The sequence below is a fragment of the Coregonus clupeaformis genome, chromosome 31, assembly GCF_020615455.1.
Source record: "Coregonus clupeaformis isolate EN_2021a chromosome 31, ASM2061545v1, whole genome shotgun sequence".
Taxonomy (NCBI): domain Eukaryota; kingdom Metazoa; phylum Chordata; class Actinopteri; order Salmoniformes; family Salmonidae; genus Coregonus; species Coregonus clupeaformis.
This window is the reverse complement of record NC_059222.1, coordinates 33,279,634-33,301,482: the sequence shown is the minus strand read 5'-3', so window position 1 is coordinate 33,301,482 and position 21,849 is coordinate 33,279,634. Positions and strand designations below refer to the sequence as shown.

General features: G+C 43.1%; 1 protein-coding gene across 1 annotated transcript in view; it reads left to right on the top strand.

Annotated features, from left to right (window-relative positions):
* LOC121547387 (glutamate receptor ionotropic, NMDA 2C) overlaps positions 1 to 20,460 on the top strand; it is a 91,075-nt gene extending 70,615 nt beyond the window's left edge. Inside the window, exons 10-17 of the mRNA XM_045209723.1 lie at positions 2,314 to 2,482; positions 3,366 to 3,519; positions 4,209 to 4,334; positions 4,482 to 4,486; positions 11,386 to 11,546; positions 11,790 to 11,977; positions 12,577 to 12,809; positions 17,020 to 20,460. Coding sequence (XP_045065658.1) covers positions 2,314 to 2,482; positions 3,366 to 3,519; positions 4,209 to 4,334; positions 4,482 to 4,486; positions 11,386 to 11,546; positions 11,790 to 11,977; positions 12,577 to 12,809; positions 17,020 to 18,663 — 2,680 coding nt within the window. The 3' untranslated portion in view covers positions 18,664 to 20,460. The remainder of the gene's footprint in view (positions 1 to 2,313; positions 2,483 to 3,365; positions 3,520 to 4,208; positions 4,335 to 4,481; positions 4,487 to 11,385; positions 11,547 to 11,789; positions 11,978 to 12,576; positions 12,810 to 17,019) is intronic.
* The last annotated feature ends 1,389 nt before the right edge of the window (positions 20,461 to 21,849 follow it).

Below are 21,849 nucleotides of genomic sequence, written 5' to 3'. Positions count from 1 at the left end.
GACTCCTGAACAGCTAATCAAATGGCTACCCGGACTATTTGCATTGTCCTCCACCCCCTCTTTTACGCTGCTGCTACTCTCTGTTTATTATCTATGCATAGTCACTTCAATTATACCTACATGTACATATTACTTCAACTACCTCAACTAACCGGTGCCCCCGCACATTGACCCTGTACTGGTACCCCCTGTATATAGCATCGTTATTGTTATTTTTACTGTTATTTTACTGCTTTTATTTTTTACTTATCTGTTGTTTACATAACACTTATTTTTCTTAAAACTGCATTGTGACAAATACAATTTGATTTGATTTCGGGGTTATCTTTTAGTCCTGATTACAACCAACATTTTTCAAGATTATTTTGCTCTCTGGTGGGTAATATCATCGGAACATTTTAATCGTGCTTGTTGAGCAGACTAAAGGCGATTTATCTATGTGACAATCATTCCGTACAACTGAAATAAAGTATTTCCTTTTTTACCATGGCAAATCTACTGTGGCAATTTTCCCGACAAGTTGTATGATGGAAAAGTAATGTTAAAGGTGTAGCCTACTCTTATTCTTTTATTCAGTTCCAATTGATGTAATCCATTAAATACAACTGTCTTTAAAAGAAAATGGTCTGATATGGTCATATCTTGTCAAGATCGGGGGTAAAATATCCCTGGATAATCCATATTTGAAATTTGCAACTAAATCAAGTAAATAAAAATATATTTTGTATCAAATTAAGATATCTTGAAAGTCAATTATTATGTTATTTTGCCATTTAAGGTGAAGCGTTTGAATGAAATATAGGCCTACTACTTCTATATTCTTATGCTCAAATAAGTATTTTTGACATCCAGCAGCCTTGGTTTCTGATGCTCCTGATATTACAGGGCGGTAGTAGAGAATCTAGACCAGCTGTCTGGTATCATAGTCACTTGACACGGTAACAACGAGAGATCAACTGATCTGCTGTTTTATCCTTGTGAGGTTTTTGTTGCAATCAAGCTTAGTTTAACCAGCAGGTGCATGTTATCTCCCGTTCGTAGCATTTTAAGAAATCCAGCGGTAACCTGCAGGAGCGCGTTAAGTTCTGCCTGTTGGTGGCAATCGAGACATAGGTATTAGCATCACATACCAAAGGGTACACCACTGGCAATCTTCCCACTGAAACATATGTTCTCAATCTTCCTTCCCTATTATATCGCTTTCTCCACCATTCTCTATCTTCATTCCTCATAGCAAAGGACGTTTTTTGTGTTATATCTTTAAATGTCCTCCCTCTGGGCACATTGTTTCATATTGCTGTAGTTTCAGGGAAGAACCCTAGCACAACGGAGCCATCGCTAATCCTCAGGTGTGTCTGTGTGCGTGTGTGTGTGTGTGTGTGTAGGGGTGGGGGATATAGAGGAAGCAGTTTAATTGTTGTGTAGCATCCACACACATAAATTAACACACTCTGACTCAGAGCTCTTAACCTGCAGCGTTTAGCCCAGGCAGCTGTTGAGTTGAGGGAGACGGGGTCATACCTGTTACTCTAGGTCAAACAACAACAACCATCCCCTCTCTTTCATCCCTCTCTCTCTCTCCATCCTCCCCCTCTACCTACACATCATTAGACAGTGGGGTCGAGGGGAGGCTGGAGGTGACGGATCATCACCGCTCTCTGTGTGTGTGTGTGTGTGTGTGTGTGTGTGTGTGTGTGTGTGTGTGTGTGTGTGTGTGTGTGTGTCAGTGTTCCTCCAAACACCCTAATGGACTGTGTTTACTCAGACAGCCAAGGTTTTAGACTGGACTAAGTATGTGTGTGTGCGTGCCTGCCTCTCTGCCTGTGTGCGTGCATCTCTGTCTCTGTGTGTGTGTGTGCGCACGCTTGTTTGTGTGAGTGCTCGCATGCGTGCGTGCATTTGTGTGTGTGTGTCTGGGGGATACTGATTTACTGTTGTCTTTCCTGTCTGCAGACCAGGTCCTTGATTCCCAGTCATTAGTACAGAGTACAGTTTGCTCTTTGCTCTGCTATGATGCTGTTTAGCTTATTGATCTGATATGTCTCACATCTCCAGCCATCAGGACTCACTGTGCTACTGCTGTTTAGGAGGTCAATAATAGGACCTATTGGGTCAATTAGGAGTTGTTCTTCTTTCTCCTAAAACGTACTGTGCTTCACCTACGTTCTTTCTCTCTCTCTGTGTGTGTGTGTGTGTGTGTCTATCTCTGCAATATCTCAGGTCACTCTGAAGCATTTACCAAGTTCTGTTCTGTGTGTGTGTGTGTGTGTGTGTGTGTGTGTGTGTGTGTGTGTGTTCCTCCTCTCCATACAGTATTGTGGGCCACTCAGAGCCCTACACCAAGCTGTGCTGTAAGGGGTTCTGTATAGACATTCTGAAGAAGCTGTCTCGCACCATCAAGTTCTCCTACGACCTCTACCTGGTCACTAACGGGAAACATGGAAAGATGATCGGCGGCATCTGGAACGGCATGATCGGAGAGGTGAGAGGAACACTAGCACCAAACTCTAACACTAATTCCCAACCCCATATCGAACCCTAGTCCATATAACCTCTATTGTGGAGATCTGAGAGTAATCCATAGGTGTAAGCAATAGGGTAAAAGCTCCACTTGCCCTCTGATAACACACTTGATTACACTTATCAAGGCTTTCATGGTCTGTTGATTAGTGTAATCAATTGTGTTAGTGCTGGCCTGGGACAAAAGCCTGCACACCCAGTAGCTTTCCAGGACCAGGAGTGCAGAACATTACAGGAGATGTCTGTGCTAGGGCAGATGCGGTGGGTAGCATAGAGGTTCGCGAGGTGTACCAGTAGCTGGAATGTTGCTGGTTCAAATCCCAGGACGATAACAATTGGAAGATAAACTAGCTTCTCCGTAAATAGCTCCAGTGCTCCTACTCCTAACTATGTGCTGTGTGTTTGTTGGGAGCAGGAGAGACAAAGAGGCAGTGGTCAGTGGCAGCGGTAGCCTGGGTAGGTGTACAGTAGCTCTCCCCATCTCTTTGATGGTGCATTCTAACTAGGTAATGGTGTATGAGGACATGCACATATGGTGCTGAAGATGCAACACACAGACATCAAACACAGTGCATCCTAAGGCTCCTAAACAGGTGTTCCTCATGAGAACATCACAGCCTGCATTCCTCTGCCCAGAGGCTCAATACTTTGTGTGTGTTTGATATATTTTGAGGTAATTCTAGAGAAAAAAATGCTATAGTGTGTAATTCTTATATAAAGTACATTAGCAGGGGGATTATGTATAGTAAATCCTATTGTCAGTTGTATGATGTAAAGATGTATCAACCTGCCATTCTCTTTTCCTCACCCTGTCTCATTCCTCACCCTCTCCTCTCCTCTCCCAGGTGTTCTATAGAAAAGCAGACATGGCCATAGGTTCTCTCACCATAAACGAGGAGCGTTCTGAGATCATCGACTTCTCCGTGCCCTTCGTTGAGACGGGCATCAGCGTCATGGTTGCCCGTAGCAATGGGACTGTCTCCCCCTCCGCCTTCCTTGGTGAGATAGTAGGATTCATTGATTGACTTTAGATAATGTAAATATAATTTGATCTGAGGTCAGTTTAGTTTAATTACTCCAATAGTTAACATTAGGATATGGGGAGGATAAGATTATCCTAGATCTGTGCCTAAGAGTATTTTACCTGGATTGTCGGCCATGATGCCTCTCCCCATGGATGCAGCAGGACAGCTAGCTCCCATGGCAACGCTCAGTGAGCGCAAACGTGTGTGTGTGGCCTACTTTACTGAGTTCTGTCTCAGTGGTCTGTTTTCTGCTTTAGGAAACTTTAGATTAAAGTTTTATCCTGCAGATATGACTAAATCCCACATAAACCCTGAAAAAAAAAATCAAAATGAAAACAAGTTGCTGGATATTTTCCCATGTTAAAATTAATCATTTTATCTCTGCCTCTTCTCTCCCTGATCTTCTCAGTATGTATAATTGCCTTGTTTGAGCCTGGCAGTACAAAAGCTAATACGATAACCAAAGCAATGGATTAAGAATCCCATGATTACCTTTAATTCTTCTTTAGATACTATGCAGAAGACATTGTTAGCCATTATTGGCCAGTCCAAAAGACCTGAAAAGAAAGATGTCTCTCGCTCCTTCTCTCTTTTGCCCTCCCTCCCTCCCTCCCTCCCTCCCGCTCTATCTCTCTCCTCCTTGTCTCTCCTCCTCTCCCCTAGAGCCCTATAGCCCAGCGGTGTGGGTGATGATGTTTGTAATGTGCCTGACTGTGGTCGCTGTGACTGTATTCGTGTTCGAGTACTTCAGTCCTGTCGGCTACAACCGAAGCTTGGTCAGTGCCAAAGGTGAGTTGAGACACACCTGTCTGCTAGCCTGGATTTAGCTCAGAGGGCTAACACAGGAGACCTGGGTTAAAACTCAGTTGGTCATTAACACTGTTTATTCATACAAACACAGGAAAGTGTATCAGAGGTGTGTATCGGTTACACTAGTATCGGTAAGAGCTGTGTCCTACTACACAAAGAATTGTCTGAGATACTAGAAACATTAGTGGGCCATAAACTAGGTGCGCAATAGTTTTCAAGTGGCTTTATAGCAGGAGTTCCCAATTACATTCAGCTGTGGGACTGTTTTTCCTTGAGCTTAGAGTCGGGGGGCCAGAACATAGTTATAAATAATGTATGCACTGCAAATTGACCGCAAGAATCCCAAACAGATATAGTATTTGACAAAAACAGGATCATTTCAAACCTTGGTTACATTGGGATACGATCACATATGCCTCTCTATTTATGCATGGGAATACTTGGGAACAGATTTCCTAAATTGAAATTACTTTGAGCTCATTTCCTGGTGATTTTACAGTCTTTTAAGTCCAATAACAAAAATGATATATATATATATATATGTATTTCGTACAATTTGGGGGGCCAAATAAAATCCCCCGCGGACGGAATTTGGCCCGCGGGCCACCTATTGGGGAAACCTGCTTTACAGGTTACGAAACAGAATGTCAGACCGAGAGTTCCTGGGAGACTGTGGGGTATAGCCCTACGCACAACGAAGACGGCTATTCAATCCCAGCATGCCGAGATGCCAGAGCTCACTCTCGTCTCACGGTCTGAAAGGTCACTTCCTGGTTTAATTAGCGTTTGCCGCTAGGCTAATCTGACAGAGATGGATGTGGCTCTGCTAAGATGACCAAGATGGATGGACTGAGGCTGTGTTCCCCAACACGACACACAGCTAGAAGCAGGCTAGCGTCTAACGCAGTGTTCGCCAACACCACACACAACTAGAGGCTAATGCTGTCTTCCCCAACATGATACACACCAGGTAGAGGCAGGCTAATGACTAACCTTTCAGTGGCTAGGTTAATGCTGAGAGGATCGCTAAAGCTGCTGGGTTGAGTGATGGGTTAGGGAACGACCTATGAATAGAAACATTATATACATTTGACCTTTTCAGCTCTCTATAAGGCCTAGTAAGGGGCTGTAGAAATTAGCTAATTGGAAATTCATGATTCTGTCATCAACTGTATAGGCACATGGACGTATAAGGAGTATGTTTCATGACACATATCAACAACATGGAGTATAGTGTCACTGAAGCTAGAGAGCTTTATAGATCCATTCATCCAATTGGACATCTGCTAATGAGGTTGTTATGATACCTTGGGTTTATTAAACAAACATCTAATCTCCACCTCCCTCTCCTCCCTAATATCCCCCTGCCTCCAACTTTCCACCCACCCCTCCTCCTCAGGGATGGGCAAAACTTACAAAAAACTATTACAAAATACAGATACAAAATATCATGAAGATCAATGTATCAAAATAAACTACAAAATACTTATATTTTGTAATGTATTTAATTAAAATACATATTTTGTATTTTAAAATGCTAAAATACATTTGCAAGTAGCCGGCCCGAACAGCAACATCATTCTCAGTAACGGTTACAAAAACGTTTTACTTGCTATGACTGTGATATGTTGTTGTTTATTTACCTTAGTTGAGCAAGTCACTCTGGATAAGGTTGTCGCTAAATGACCAAAATGTGAATGTACTATATACAGTATGTGAAAATGAACATACCTAAATGAATTGCAAAGGGGCAGAGTTCATTAGAATAATACTCAGCATGCTTTGCAATTGTACATTTTTACATACACATTTATTTTTAGTTAATTTAGCAGACACTTTTATCACACCATAGTGCTATCATACATCTGATACTAATGCAGGGTGAAAGGGGGGCCACAAAATGTGAATCGCTATAAAAAATGGTAAAGAAAAGTATTTTGTATTTTGAAAATACAAATTACAGTATTCTGAAAATACAAATTACAGTATTTTGAAAATAGTAAATACAAAATACATTGGAGTGTAGTTCAGCCCAGTGTAATTCAAATTACAAAATACTCAGAAGTAATTAAAATATGTATTTCAAATATATGTAACAGAAATACTGCCCATCTCTGCTCCTCCAGGAGGAAAATGACAAGCGACAAACTTCACTTCAGAGTGCGAGAGCGAGAAACAAATAAACAGAGAGACAGAGAATAGATACAGAGAGAGAGAAAAAGCCAGGGCCTCAGGAGAGGTATTGAGACAATATTATATTCTTCTCAGACAGTGAACACAACTGTGTATCCTGGCTGGGAATAAGCATCCTGACCCTCAGTGAGGCATGGCTGTATTAACCACTGGTTTCACTTATGCAGATAGCTCTGTCTGTACCACCGTTTACAATGCTGGTGGGTCGATATGGCCCGTAACAATATATTCATAAACCCCTTCCTACACACACTCAAGTGCATGCAGGCACACATACACACACACACACACACACACACACACACACTCACACACACACACACACACACACACACACACACACACACACACACACACACACACACACACACACACACACAAAGGATCTTATTGTAGGGAGGTCCATCCATCTACACAGGGCTCTGAAGGTCAATACTAACAGAGAATAATGGAGAGTTTTTATTTACACTTTAATTGGGTTTCATGAGTGTCTGGGTTCTGTGTGGTTCTGTCAAAGGTTTCATCCACCCTGCACTCTGAATCCTCTCAAATTGGAACTGACTTGACCAAACGGCCCTGAGTTGAAGTACTACACTCTAAAAAATCCTGGGTTAAAAACAATCCAGCGCTGGGTAAATAGTTATTTTTGACCCAGCAGTTGGGGCACTTAGTTGGGTTATTTATTTGAAATACATATTCTAATTACTTCTGAGTATTGTGTATTTTGTATTACACTGGGCTGAACTATACTCCAATGTAATTTGTAACAAGATGTTTTCGTCAGTTGTAATTTGTATTTTCAAAATACAAAATACTTTTCGATACAGTTTTTTAAAATAGCGGGTCACAATTTTGTGGCACCCTTTCACCCAACATTGATATCAAAAGTCTGATGGCACTATGGTGTGACAAGAGCGTCTGCTAAATGAACTAAACGTAAATATATATGTAAAAATAAACAATTGGAAAGCATGCTGAGTTATTCTAATGAGCTTTAGGTCATTTAGCATTATCCAGAGTGATAGTGTATGCAGCTATGGTAGACAAACAACAATATATCACAGTCATAGCAAGTAAGAAGTTTCCGTAACCATTACTGAGGATGTTATTGCTGTTCGGCCGGCTACTTGCAAATTTAGTTTTGTATTTTAAAATACAAAATACATGTATTTTAATTCAATACAATACTTTGCAACAGTATCTTATATTTTATTTTGATACATTGGTCTTTCGGTATTTTGTAATTGTAATTTGTAATTTATGCCCATCCCTGGGTATGACCCACCTGGCCAGATCAGAAGACTGGAGGTGTGGCTAAGCAGGGGTGTGGCTTTCAGAAAGTTATTTTTGGCCACCCATGAGAGTAAATGTCAGTCAGGTTAATCTTGTCTGTGGTATTGTCAACAAGTTGCAATTTAGTGCTGACACTTTTGTAGCTTTAATGAGGCTTACACAAGAGAATGAGTTCCTCAAGCACCTATGCATATCCAAATGTTGGGATTGGTACCATGAATAACTTATTCCACATTTTGTTTTGTTACAAATTGGCATTAACATGGATTTCATTTTTATTTTTTGTCAATGATCTACACAAAATACTCTGTCAAAGTGGAGAAAAAAAAAATCTAGCATTTGTAAAAAATAAACATGAGAAATAAACACAAATATATTTTCATTAGATAAGTATTCAACCCCCTGAGTCAATAAATGCTAGAATCAAGCACACCCATAACATGATTCCACCACCACTATGCTTGGAAATATGGAGAGTGGTACTTAGTAATGTGTTGTATTGGATTTGGATTTGCCCCAAACATAACATTTTGTATTCAGGACAAAAAGTTAATTGCTTCACCACATTTTTTGCAGTATTACTTTAGTGCCTTGTTGCAAACAGGATTCATGTTTTGGAATACATTCTGTTCAGGCTTCCTTCTTTTCACTCTGTCAATTGGGTTAGTATTGTGAAATAACTACAATCTTGTTGATCCATCCTCAGTTTTCTCCTATCACAGCCATTAAACTCTGTAACTGCTTTAAAATCACCTTTGGCCTCATGGTGAAATCCCTGAGCCGTTTCGTTCCTCTCCGGCAACTGAGTTAGAAAGGACCCCTGTATCTTTGTAGTAATTGGGTGTATTGATACACCATCCAAAGTGTAATTAATAACTTCACCATGCTCAAAGGGATATTCAATGTCTGCTTTATTATTATTATTATTTCATTTTTTTACCCATCAACCAACCTGTGCCCTTCTTTGCGAGGCATTGGAAAATCTCCCTGGTCTTTGTGGTTGAATCTGTGTTTGAAATTCACTGCTCGACTGAGGGACCTTACAGATAATTGTATGTGTGGGGTACAGAGATAAGGTAGTCATTAACAAATCATGTTAAACACTATTATAGCACACAGAGTGAGCATGCAACTTATTATGTGCCTTGTTAAGCAAATTTCTACTCCTGAACTTATTTAGGCTTGCCATAACAAAGGGTTTGAATATTTATTGACTGAAGACATTTCAGCATTTAATTTTTAATACATTTCACTTTGACATTATGGGGTATTGTGTGTAGGCCAGTGACAAAAAATATACATTTAATCAATTTTAAATTATGGAAAAAGTAAAGGAATGTGAATACTTTCTGAAGTCACTGCATTTTGTATTTTAAAATACAAACATACATTTGCAAGTAGCCGGCCGAACAACAACAACATTCTCAGTAACGGTTACAGAAACTTCTTACTTGCTATGACTGTGATACAGTATGCTGTTGTTTATCTACCTTAGTTGAATGCACTGTCACTCTGGATAAGAGCGTCTGCTAAATGACCAAAATGTAAATGTACATCTGAAAATGAACAACTGCAAAGCACTTGGTAAGGTCATTGGCCTTGTTTCGGTGTGGAAATGAACAATTGCAAAGCATGCTGAGTATTACTTGAATAAGTAATACTCAGCATGCTTTGCAATTGTTCATTTTTACATAGGCTATTCATTTACATTTCCTGTAGTTCATTTAGCAGACACTCTTATCACACCATAGTGCCATCAGACTTTTGATACCAATGTAGGGTGAAAGGGGGTCACAAAACTGTGAAACGCTATAAAGAAATAGTACAGAAAAGTATTTTGTATTTTGAAAATAGAAATTACAACTTTCGAAAGTATCTTTTTAAGAAATACATTGGAGTGTAGGTCAGCCCAGTGTAATACAAAATACAAAATATTCAGAAGTACACTACAAGACCAAAAGTATATGGACACATGCTCGTTGAACATCTCATTCCAAAATCATGGGCATTAATATGGAGTTGGTCCCCTCTTTGCTGCTATAACAGCCTCCACTCTTCTGGGAAGGCTTTCCACTAGATGTTGAAACATTGCTGTGGGGACTTGCTTCCATTGAGCCACAAGAGCATTAGTGAGCTCGGGCACTGATGTTGGGTGATTAGGCCTGGCTGGCAGTCGGCGTTCCAATTCATCCCAAAGGTGTTCGATGGGGTTGAGGTCAGGGCTCTGTGCAGGCCAGTCAAGTTCTTCCACACTGATCTCGACAAACAATTTCTGTATGGACCTCGCTTTGTGCACGGGGGCACTGTCATGCTGAAACAGGAAAGGGCATTCCCCAAACTGTTGCCACAAAGTTGGAAGCACAGAATTGTCTAGAATGTCATTGTATGCTGTAGCATAAAGATTTCCCTTCACTGGAACTAAGGGGCCTAGCCCAAACCATGAAAAACAGCCCCAGACCATTATTCTTCCACCAAACTTTACAGTTGGCATTATGCATTAGGGCAGGTAGTGTTCTCCTGGCATCCGCCAAACCCATATTTGTCCGTCGGACTGTCAGATGGTGAAGCGTGATTCATCACTCCAGAAAACGTGTTTCCACTACTCCAGAGTCCAATGGCAGGAAGCTTTACACCACTCCAGCTGACGCTTGGCATTGCGCATGGTGATCTTAGGCTTGTGTGCGGCTGCTCGGCCATGGAAACCCATTTCATGAAGCTCCCGATGAACATGTATTGTGGCTGACATTGTTTCCAGAGGCAGTTTGGAACTTGGTAGTGAGTGCTGCAACCGAGGACAGATTATTTTTTATGCTCTATACGCTCCAGCGGTCACGTTCTGTGAGCTTGTGTGGCCTACCACTTCGCGGCTGTTGCTCGTAGATGTTTCCACTTCACAATAACAACACTTACAGTTGACAGAGGCAGCTCTAGCAGGGCAGATATTTGACAAACTGACTTGTTGGAAAGGTGGCATCCTATGACGGTGCCAGGTTGAAAGTCAATGAGCTCTTCAGTAAGGCCATTCTACTGCCAATGTTTGTCTATGGAGATTGCATGGCTGTGTGCTCGGGTGTGGCTCAAATAGCAGAATCCACTCATTTGAAGGGGTGTCCACATACTTTTGTATATATAGTGTGAATAAAATACGTATATCAAATACATGTAACAGAAATACTGCCCATCGCTGATCTTAGCTAAACACTGCAGAATCAACAACCCAACCTGGCTCTGGTAATGGATTCTTAAGTGACCCAACTGCTGGGTCAAAATAAACCAACATGTGTTCTGTCCAATATTTACCCAAATTGAGTTGTTTTTAACCCCCACTTTTTAGAGTGTAGACTGAACTCAATGTATGGCTATTGAATTGACTCAAATAGAACAACCTTAAAATCTAATCAAATTAAAAAGGGTAGAATGGCATTCAATCAAATGAAAGTTAATTGAGTGGAACTGCATTTAATTGAATCAGTTTGAAATTAATATGACTTCTCTGAGTTAGATCTCATTGAACTGAATCTCCTCTCCTCATCACTTCCTACAGTTCCAGAAGCCTCAGGAGCACTACCCTCCATTCCGTTTTGGGACAGTCCCCAACGGCAGCACAGAGAGGAACATCAGAAGTAACTACCCTGACATGCACACACACATGGTCAAATACAACCAGAAAGGAGTGGAGGATGCCCTCAACAGCCTCAAGACAGGGTAAGAAAAATGCACTGCACTTAACCCTGAACTCTCCTCCAGCTTTCAACCCTAACCCTCATCCCAATGACCTCAAAATAAATGACAGTCCATTAGCCCCATAATTTGATTTAGTCCCATTTACTGGGAGGAGTTCCATTTGGCTCCTTGTGCATCTACTTTATAATTAATTCCCAATAGAATCTGGAGATTTATTTATTTATTTTTATCACTGTCTGATTCTTTTTTTGTGTCATTCAATAGGAAGCTGGATGCATTCATCTATGATGCTGCGGTGTTGAACTACATGGCAGGGAAGGACGAGGGCTGTAAGCTTGTGACTATCGGCTCTGGGAAAGTGTTTGCCACGACAGGCTATGGTATCGCCCTGCAGAAAGATTCCAGATGGAAACGACCCATTGACCTGGCCTTACTTCAGTTTCTGGGAGACGGTGGGTCACTGCAAACACATGCGCGCACGCACGCACGCACGCACGCACGCACTCACACACAGCCCGTAGAGCTGGCAGTTCTCAATTTCTTGATGACAGTGTGTGCAGCCTCACCAGGGGTGGAGCTTAGAGAGAGAGTTAATATCCTCCATCACAGTAGGGAGGTGTGAGGATGATAACCACTATGGACACACACACACACACACACAAACACACACACACACACACAGTAGGAGTTAATATCCGCTATCACAGTAGGATTGTAGGGACCACAGGGAGGTGTTAGAGATATCATGTGGACAGTGTTGGGAATACAAACTATAAAACACACACATGCAGACACACACAGGTTTCTTATATAGGTATAACAGCAGCTTCAGTACATTTACCCATCTGTGGTCATACTGATATGGTACAATGATGGAAGTCGTCGCTTGTTCACTGCTAACCCCAATTTGTAAGTCATAAATAATGCATTCATCAGTAGCCTACCCTTATTGAAAGAAAGCTAAAGCACCTGAATCTGACTATAGTGATTCACTGGTGAGTCCCTCCTCAAGGGGATTCTGACCATGTCCCTCTCCTCTCCTCTCTCCCAGGTGACACCCAGCGCTTGGAGACAGTCTGGCTGTCAGGCATCTGTCAGAATGAGAAGAACGAGGTGATGAGTAGTAAGCTGGACATAGATAACATGGCCGGGGTCTTCTACATGCTACTGGTGGCCATGGGGCTCAGTCTGCTGGTGTTCGCCTGGGAACATCTACTCTACTGGAAACTACGCAAGAAACTAGACAAGTCTCCTCGCATGGACTTCCTGCTCGCTATCAGCAGGGTGAGAGAGAGGTTTATGCTGAGAGAGAGGTTTATGGTTGGTTGGTTGATGTGTGGCCAATGTATAAAGCCTGATATGAGCTCTTAGTACTTTTTACACCACCTATAATTTCAATGACTACATTATCATCTGCCAGCTATAGTTTTAATGAGCACGAACCACAGTTACAATTCCAGCTCAACATTAGTGTTAATCAACAACCAATCTATGTAATGAAAAGCGTGGTTGTTGGAGAGAGGAGAGGCAGGAGCAAGGAAGGAATAAGAAAATAATTACTAGCCAAAAATCTATAAACTCAACTCGAACACCACTCTCACAAAGAGTGTGTGTGTGTGTGTGTGCACGTCCTGCTCTAGCAGAGTGTGATTGCAGAGTTGTGCCTGTATCAGGGCTTATCAGATTTGCAGCTAAATTACTATCTGATAATTAATTCCTATGGGGGCGCTTGAGGGCCAAATTAAATTGGGCTTTGTCCGTTTTTCAGTCGACTGTGAACGGTGCAGTATGAGACTATTTGCTCAGCATGTGTGTGTGTGTGTGTTCATTGTGTGTGTGTTTGTTTAGCTATAGGCAGTGTTATGGTACTCCAGATAGGTCTTCAAGATAGGTCTCGATCTCGAGTCCGGTCTCGAGACCACATATTGAGTGTCCCGGTCTTGTCTCGGTGTCGGATACATTTGTACTCGGGCTTGACTCGGTCTTGGACAGTGATGACTCATAATTTCTTCCCGAGACCAGCAGAGTAAAAAACTCATAATTATCAGCTTCCATTCAGTCAGCGCATAAAACTGCTTTGCCAGGCCAAATATTCTTTAAACATTAATACAGTATCTTAACAGCCTTCATATCTATTATAGTAGACATGTTTGCACAGTGGCGAACCTATAGGCCTTCAGTGTGTGTCAGGTTTGTGATTCTGAAAGGACAGCAACCGTAATAACAGCACACTCATGTAGGAGAGTGCACTTTTCGTAAAACACAAAGGGCCAGTGGTGGAGGCTATACGCAGGTATAAACCATATACCAACTTTTTTTAAGTGGGAATTGCGTATACTCACTTCTTAATCCCTACTGATGCGTATCAAAGTAGTGTAGTGGAGGTATTCGTCTTATCAATTATGTAGTACAATAGAGAAATCATGCACAAAGTAGCCTACACAATCGCAAAGCACGTGAAATCTATTCACATGCACGCCGCACAAAAAGCGTAGTTTCAGCTAACTAATGCAACAATGGGTACACAAACCAGGTATTGAAAAAGTTTAGTCCGAAGTGTTGGTTAGTAGGCTATTTGTGATGCGCAATTGTCATCATGCGCTGTTTGCATCAGGGGTGTAGACATGGATGGACCTGGGTTGACAGAGGCCCACCCACTGGGGAGCCAGGATTACATTTACATTTTAGTCATTTAGCAGACGCTCTTATCCAGAGCGACTTACAGGAGCAATTAGGGTTAAGTGCCTTGCTCAAGGGCACATCGACAGATTTTTCACCTAGTCGGCTCGGGGATTAGAACCAGCGACCTTTCGGTTACTGGCACTACGCTCTTAACCACTAAGCTACCTGCCGCCCGGATCTGACAGGCACACCCAATCAGACTGATGTGGTTTAAGCATTGTTGTGGACTTAGACCATCAAAATGTGTATATTTTCTATTTTTAAAAAGTGTGATTTTGAGAATGGAAATCTGAAAAATCTATAGGAAAACTCATTAAAAAACAGGATTTTTCACATGGTCCCTTTGCTGGGAACTTTTTGGCAAAATTTGAGTATACCCACTTCTCCAGGCACCACTACATAGGGCCGATGGAAAGACAGCAGTCACAGACAGCATGATGTTAAAGGATAAGCAGTCCATAAACTCAGACATAATAAGTCAGTAGGTCCCAATCATAAGATTACAAAAACACAACCATTAAGAAATTCCCATTGCATAAACATAATCACTTTCAGCACACAAAGTAACCAGTGACCTAAAGTTTTCAGATATGAAACAGACAGTCATAATATCAGTCAAAAATATCAAATTCCCAGTTTATGCTACGAAACCAACTTTATAAGAGGTTTTAAAGATAGGTTATATTTTACTCAACGTTCCATGACGTACACTAAGACATTGTTGGCAGAATAGATGGATGCAGTTCAGTGCATGATTAATATAATTCACCAATACATTTCCTGGTAGTCCCAAAAATATTGCTAACAGGTTGTAAATCACAGTTGGCCTGATACATTGTTTGCTGCCTCCATTCGGGAGGCACTGTTTCAGTTTCAATGACTCAATATTCTGGACAAAAACTGACGAATGTAACTAAGGCTGGGAATGCCAATACAATCAAATTAGCAAGGGCAATGATAGCAATGATCACATTGCAGTGATCACAGTCATAACGTGACTAATAGGCTAGCGTATCTATTTATGTAGCAAGCTAAAAACACAGAGCCTAACATTAGCTAGATAGCTAGCTAGCTAGCTGCTATGAGGATGTCATGTCATGCCATTGGAGGAGTGGGTGAGTGACTGACTTTTTTCCCTCATGTCGTTTTTCGGTGGCTATACACAGCTAAAGATGCAGGTGTCATTTGCTTAGCTAGCAAGAACTTGAACGACAGTTATCCAGTCAGCATATCTCTTGCATTTGCAAATTCACTCTGGTTATCTACTCCGATTTCAGAGCACTCTCCTTTTAGTGTGCCAGAGCGCAGAACAACTGATTAATTTACGAACGAGCAACATCTGCTGAATATGATCGATGTCAGTAAACGTAGACAAAAAAGTAATAGTTAGTCAAGAACGCACTAGATAACATGTAAACAGCCTAACCAGCTCTGCTACGGTGAGTAAAATTGTTAGAGTGAGGTGTTCTCTCATTTGTGTCTGGAAGTAGCTAGCTAGCAAGCTAGCCAAATTTAGCCAGTTAGCTTGGGTGCTTGGTTGGGACAAGCATGCATTGGCAGGCAAGCTGCAGAAGGACGAGGAGGCTACAATTCCCCATCGTTTGTCAGTGCAATTTTGACAGCCAACTAGCTGAAAACGTTTGAGAGGGTTTATCTAATGTTCCTTTGTTAGATTTTAGCTAATCTTGCTCTGGCTAGCATTAGTTGTTTATATTGTTGTTGTTGATGTGCATCACTGAGTGAGAGAGAGCCTACCTTTTCATGGTTGTTTGATAGGACTGTTAAGTTCCCAATTGTAAGAGGACTCCCGTGGTGTTTACATATTTGCAGAAATCCATTCAGGTGTGTTTTGTGGCTTTTGGCGAATGAGTTCTAATTGTCGTTCTGTTGCAACTGCCTGTAAACACACAGTCCAGTTCCAAGTGAATGATGGCAGGCCCATGTGGCAAATGGCTTGTTTGTATAAAGGCCTACTGTAGCTCTGATTGGCTATAGCGCACCAGTCTGTGTAGACTCTGGTCCTTGACAAGACTGATGTTTTTATTTACTGCAGTGTCTATTAATTGTCCAAATGCACGGCCGCTTTCCCACTCTATATTGCTGTAGTATTTTCGCAAATTCCTTAGTATACGTAATTCCCAAACATTTAAAGAATTTATGAAAACGTGAAAATGACCATATCTAAGTGTTCACTTGTCAGAATAAAGTGTCATTTTCTTCCTGGGCGTGTATATGAACAGATTTGAATAGGATTTCATGTTGCTAAAATGCTCTTAGTTCCACTTTAAATGTGTTTCACACATAAATTATTTTCAAAGAGATTGCTAACAACAGCAAGCGCGCTGCAATAAAAAACACAGTTTCACTCACCAGATTTGAAACTTAACTTCTTGTTGAAAGTTATTCTTGAAAAGGGATAAGCTAACAAATTAGCAACAACATCCTCTTTCATAACACCTGCTGCAGCCGCTAAAAACTAGCCAACAACAAAAGCTTGAATCGGTCTCGCTTTAGGTGGTCTCGAGCACAACACTGGCTATAGGGATGTTCTATATAATCAGGGGAATGTAAAAGGAATTCCTAACTTCTGTAAACTGGCAAAATTAGTTTAATGAATTTACATTCTTACTATATGTGAGGTGTAACTTTTGAGCCAGCTCTTCTCTCTACAGGGCTTCTAGGTTAGCTGAAGGTTAAGTGTAATAATTTTCTCGCTCTCGCTCCTCCCCCCCATTCCTCTCTCCCTTCCTCTACTTTCCCTACCTCCATCTCTCCCCCCTATCCCTTTCTCCCTCTCTATTCCGTATCCCAGGGTATCTACAGTTGCTTCAACGGGGTGGAGGAACCAGACCACCCTAACCTGGCAAACCCAGATCTGACAGCTAACTACGCCCAGGCTAACATGCTTAAGATGCTACGCACCGCTAAAGACCTGGTCAACTCCGCCCAGGTCGAAACCTCACTGGACCACGCCACCAAGACCATAGAACACTGGGGTCGCCATGGCGGCAACCTGCCAGTCCACATTCCACAGCAGGTCACCACGGAAATGGTTCCGGGAGGGTTTGCTTATGTCACAGAGAATACACACACACACCTGCCCCCCGAGCGCCCCCTCAGCCAGCAATACTGCACGCTGGGTGTAGTGACTTCTCTGAAAAGGCAGAAGGGGCTGGCGAGACCCACGCCGCTACGATACACGCTCCCGGCTCGCACTTCCTCTCTCTACGACAGACCACTTTCTGTTTCTAGTCTCAGTAGCTCTCACCTTGACCTGGCTGGGGGGGACCCCCTCTCTTCCTACTCTCAACCCTCCACAGGTAGGCTGTATGTGGAGCCCCAGCACCTATCCCACCTCCGCTCTCCTTTCATCCCCTATAGTGAGCTTCAGCTGCCAGACATCTACCCCTTCTCTCACCGCCCCTCTGCCATCTCCCATCCATCGCACACAGAGCCCTACAGAAAGAATAGGAGGAGCAAGAGCCTCCTCTCAGGGGAGTCAGGAGGAGGAGGAGTAGGAGAGAGGAGGAGGCGCAGGGAGGAGAAGACGGTGTGTCTGGCTGAACTCCGGGCCAACCACCTCCAGGAGAACAACATCTCACCCCAGATGCCTGACTCCCTGTACCCAGGAGCGGTGCTCTGTCCTGGGGGAGAGGGCTGGGTTGGCTCCTGGCCTCTTCCCCTGGAGGAGCTGGTTCTGGCAGGCAGACGGAGGCTCCACCGACGGCCATCTTTCCTCCGAGCCACCTGGGGGAGTGAGCGGATTCTCCAGCCAGACGAAACGCCGCCTATATCCCTTGATAGCCAATCACATTCTGCTTTACCAGACCTGTTCCCCTGCGTCATGGCCGAACAAGAAACTCCCATTAAACTCTACAACCCCGCCCCCCTCCGGAACAACCTATGCTACCCTGCCACCTCAACTCGCCAGCATGCGTATCTCCATATAAGGCAGGACCAGAGGAAAGGGAACGGACGTAAGAAGCTGCGGTACTCAAACTCCACCCACCTGCCCACCTACAGGGAGGCCGTGCTGGGGGGCCAGGGAGGCGGAGGGGGGGTAGGCCTTGGGGTGGTCCGGAGAGCCACCAACCTGCTCAGCAGACAGTACTCCCACTATCTAACCTCCTACCCTGGGCTGCCTCTCTACCATGGCCCCCTGGACCTCCAGGCCCATTCCCAGGCATCCAGCAACCACCCCAGCCCCGGTATATACCCTAGTCCTAGCCCAGTATGCCAGCCCCTGCCCTGTGGAGGTGGCTATCGAGGCCAGAGGGGGTTGTTGTACCAGGACAGTCTGTATGGTGCCTATGGGGCCTATGGAGCCTACCGAGGGGACCAAGATCCGGGCTTAGAGCCCCAGAAAGGAGATGGCTCGGTAGGCTTGAGGTCTGAGGACAGATCCTGTGTGACCCGGCCCTGGGGACGCGTCTCTAGTCTGGAGTCAGAGGTCTGAGAGACACAGACAAACACTACAGACATTATATGCTGGAATTTATACTATAGAATATAAGATTCGACTTCCACATTGAAGATTTGTGATCCACAGTGACCGTTTCGGAGGGGGGTGGGATATGTCTCACACACAGAAACAGGTACACAAAGGATTTGTACAGTAAAGGTGGTAAGCTGAGGGGTAGATAGGTTGGACAGTTGAACTTCCTTATTCCTTATTGAAGAGACAAAGTAGAGTGTTTGACTGAATGTTAATTGGCCATTTTGGAAAAGCATGAAACTGAAAGGATGTGTAGTGGAGGTGACTGTACTGTAGCTAGCTCAGTCTAGCACAGTGACGTCCCCTTTTCTCAAAAGGTTTACACTCTTAGAAAAAAAGGTGCTATCTAGACCCTAAAATGGTTATTCGGCTGTCCCCACAGGAGAAGCCTTTGAAGCACCCTTTGATTTTGATGGAATGTTGATTTTACTTGCTGCTTTCAAACATTATATTCCTGTGTTCTGTGCATTGTATTACGTGGCCACGATGTACAGAGTCAGTATTGTTGCTGTGTGGGACAGATGCTCTCAGAGATGTCACATAGCCCAGAGAGCTGTGTTTTTGTGTTCTGTGTGTGTGTGCTATGTGTGTTCTGTGTGTTTTCAGCCCTTGCTGGGTTATTTCCGAGCCCTTCTCCACTGAGCCGAGCGAGAGGGGAACATATCTTCAGCTCTGCATCTAAGCAAAAAACCTCCCACAACCATACACACTTACAAGATCACAGTTACCTGTATCTATTGACTGCTATGTACAAGGCCATGACAACCCAGCTATGTTTATAAGTATGAATACAGTTAAAGTTATCAGAACTCAGGATACGACCCAAATGCGGACAGTTCGAATCACAGATGTTTATTAACAAAACAGGGGTTAGGCAGATGACAGGTCAAGGGCAGGCAGAGGTCGGTAATCCAGGGCAGAGTCAGTAAGGTACAGAACAGCAGGCAGGCTCATGGTCAGGGCAGGCAGAATGGTCAAAACTAGAAAAACAGGGGCTGGAGAGAAACAGGAGTACGGGAAAAACACGCTGGTAGACTTGGCGAGATAAGACAAACAGGCAACAGACAAACAGGAAACGCAGGTATAAATACACAGGAGTTAATGGGGACAAATGGGAGACACCTGGTGGGGGGTGGAGACAAGCACAAGACATGTGAAACAGATCATGGTGTGACAAAAGTATCTGGAGAAGAATTACAATAAAAAGGTTTCCGTTGTAGATATGAACACACTGTATATTGATAAGGAATACGGACAGCTTAGGGTTGGATACAATCCCAATTGTGGAAGTATCGAGAAAGATCTGCATTAAAATATAAATAACATTTTCCGATTTAGAAAACATATGCAGCGTTTACCGTAAGTGCAGTCTCCACAAATGTGGGAACATTGCCTATAATGAGCTATAACGCTGATCTTCCGCAATACTTCGGGGATATGTTGAATCCAGCCCTTAGTGTGTGTATCTACAGTGCAATAAAAACGTTTCAGCTGTAGAAGTGATCCTAACTCAGAAGCTATATAATCCTGGATGTTGATCTACGGTGTTCCCACTCTGATGGTTAAGGTAAGGTTTTTGGGAAGGTAGTCTAATACTAGATCTGTGCCTACTCTGAGCACCTCACACTGGATGGATGATACATCCACAGCAGCAAACAATCTAATAGGGCTTCTCATCAGATTTACAGAGCATTCGGAAAGTATTCAGACCCCTTTACTTTTTCCACATTTTGTTACGTTACAGCCAGGATTAAATAGTTTTTTCCCCCCTCATCAATCTACACACAATACCTCATAATGACAAAGCAAAAACTGAAATATCACATTTAAATACGTATTCAGACCCTTTGCTCTGTACTTTGTTGAAGCACCTTTGGCAGTGATCACAGCCTAGAGTCTTCTTGGGTATGATGCTACAAGCTTGGCACACCTGTATTTAAGGAGTTCCTCCCATTCTTCTCTACAGATCCTCTCAAGCTCTGTCAGGTTGGATGGGGAACGTCGCTGCACAGCTATATTCAGGTCTCTCCATAGACGTTCGATCGGGTTCAAGTCTGGGCTCTGGCTGGGCCACTCAAGAACATTCAGAGACTTGTCCCGATGTCACTCCTGTGTTGTCTTGGCTGTGTGCTTAGGGTTGTTGTCCCGTTGGAAGGTGAACTTTTGCCCCAGTCTGAGGTCCTGAGCGCTCTGGAGCAGTTTTTCATCAAGGATCTCTCTGTACTTTGCTCTGTTCATCTTTCCCTCGATCCTGCCTAGTCTTCCTGTCCCTGCCACTGAAAAACATCCCCACAGCATGATGCTGCCACCACCATGCTTCACCATAGGGATGGTGCCAGGTTTCCTCCAGACGTGACACTTGGCATTCAGGCCATTGAGTTCAATCTTGGTTTCATCTGACCAGAGAATCTTGTTTCTCATGGTCTGAGAGTCCTTTCGGTGCCTTTTGGCAAACTCCAAGCGGGCTGTCATGTGCCTTTTACTGAGGAGTGTCTTCCGTCTGGCTAATCTACCATAAAGGCCTGATTGGTGGAGTGCTGCAGAGATGGTTGTCCTTCTGGAAGGGTCTCCCATCTCCACAGAGCAACTCTGGAGCTCTGTCAGAGTGACCATCGGGTTCTTGATCACCTCCCTGACAAAGGCCCTTCTCCCCCGATTGCTCAGTTTGGCCGGGCAGCTCTAGGAAGAGTCCTCGTGGTTCCAAACTTCTTCAATTTTTAAGAATAATGGAGGCCACTCTGTTCTTGGGGAAATTCAATGCTGCGGAAATGTTTTGGTACCCTTCTTCAGATCTGTGCCTTGACACAATCCTTTCTCGGAGCTCTACGGACAATTCCTTCGACCTCATGGCTTGATTTTTGCTCTGACATGCACTGTGTCAATATAATTTACCACAGGTGGACTTCAATCAAGTTGTAGAAACATCTCAAGGATGATCAATGGAAACAGGATGCACCTGAGCTCAATTTCGAGTCTCATAGCAAAGGGTCTGAATACTTATGCAAATAAGGTGTTTCTGTTTTTAAATTTTTTATACATTTGCCAACATTTCTAAAAATCTGTTTTCGCTTTGTCATTATGGGGTATTGTGTGTACATTGATAAGGATGTTTTTTTATTTAATCAATTTCATAATGAGGCTGTAACT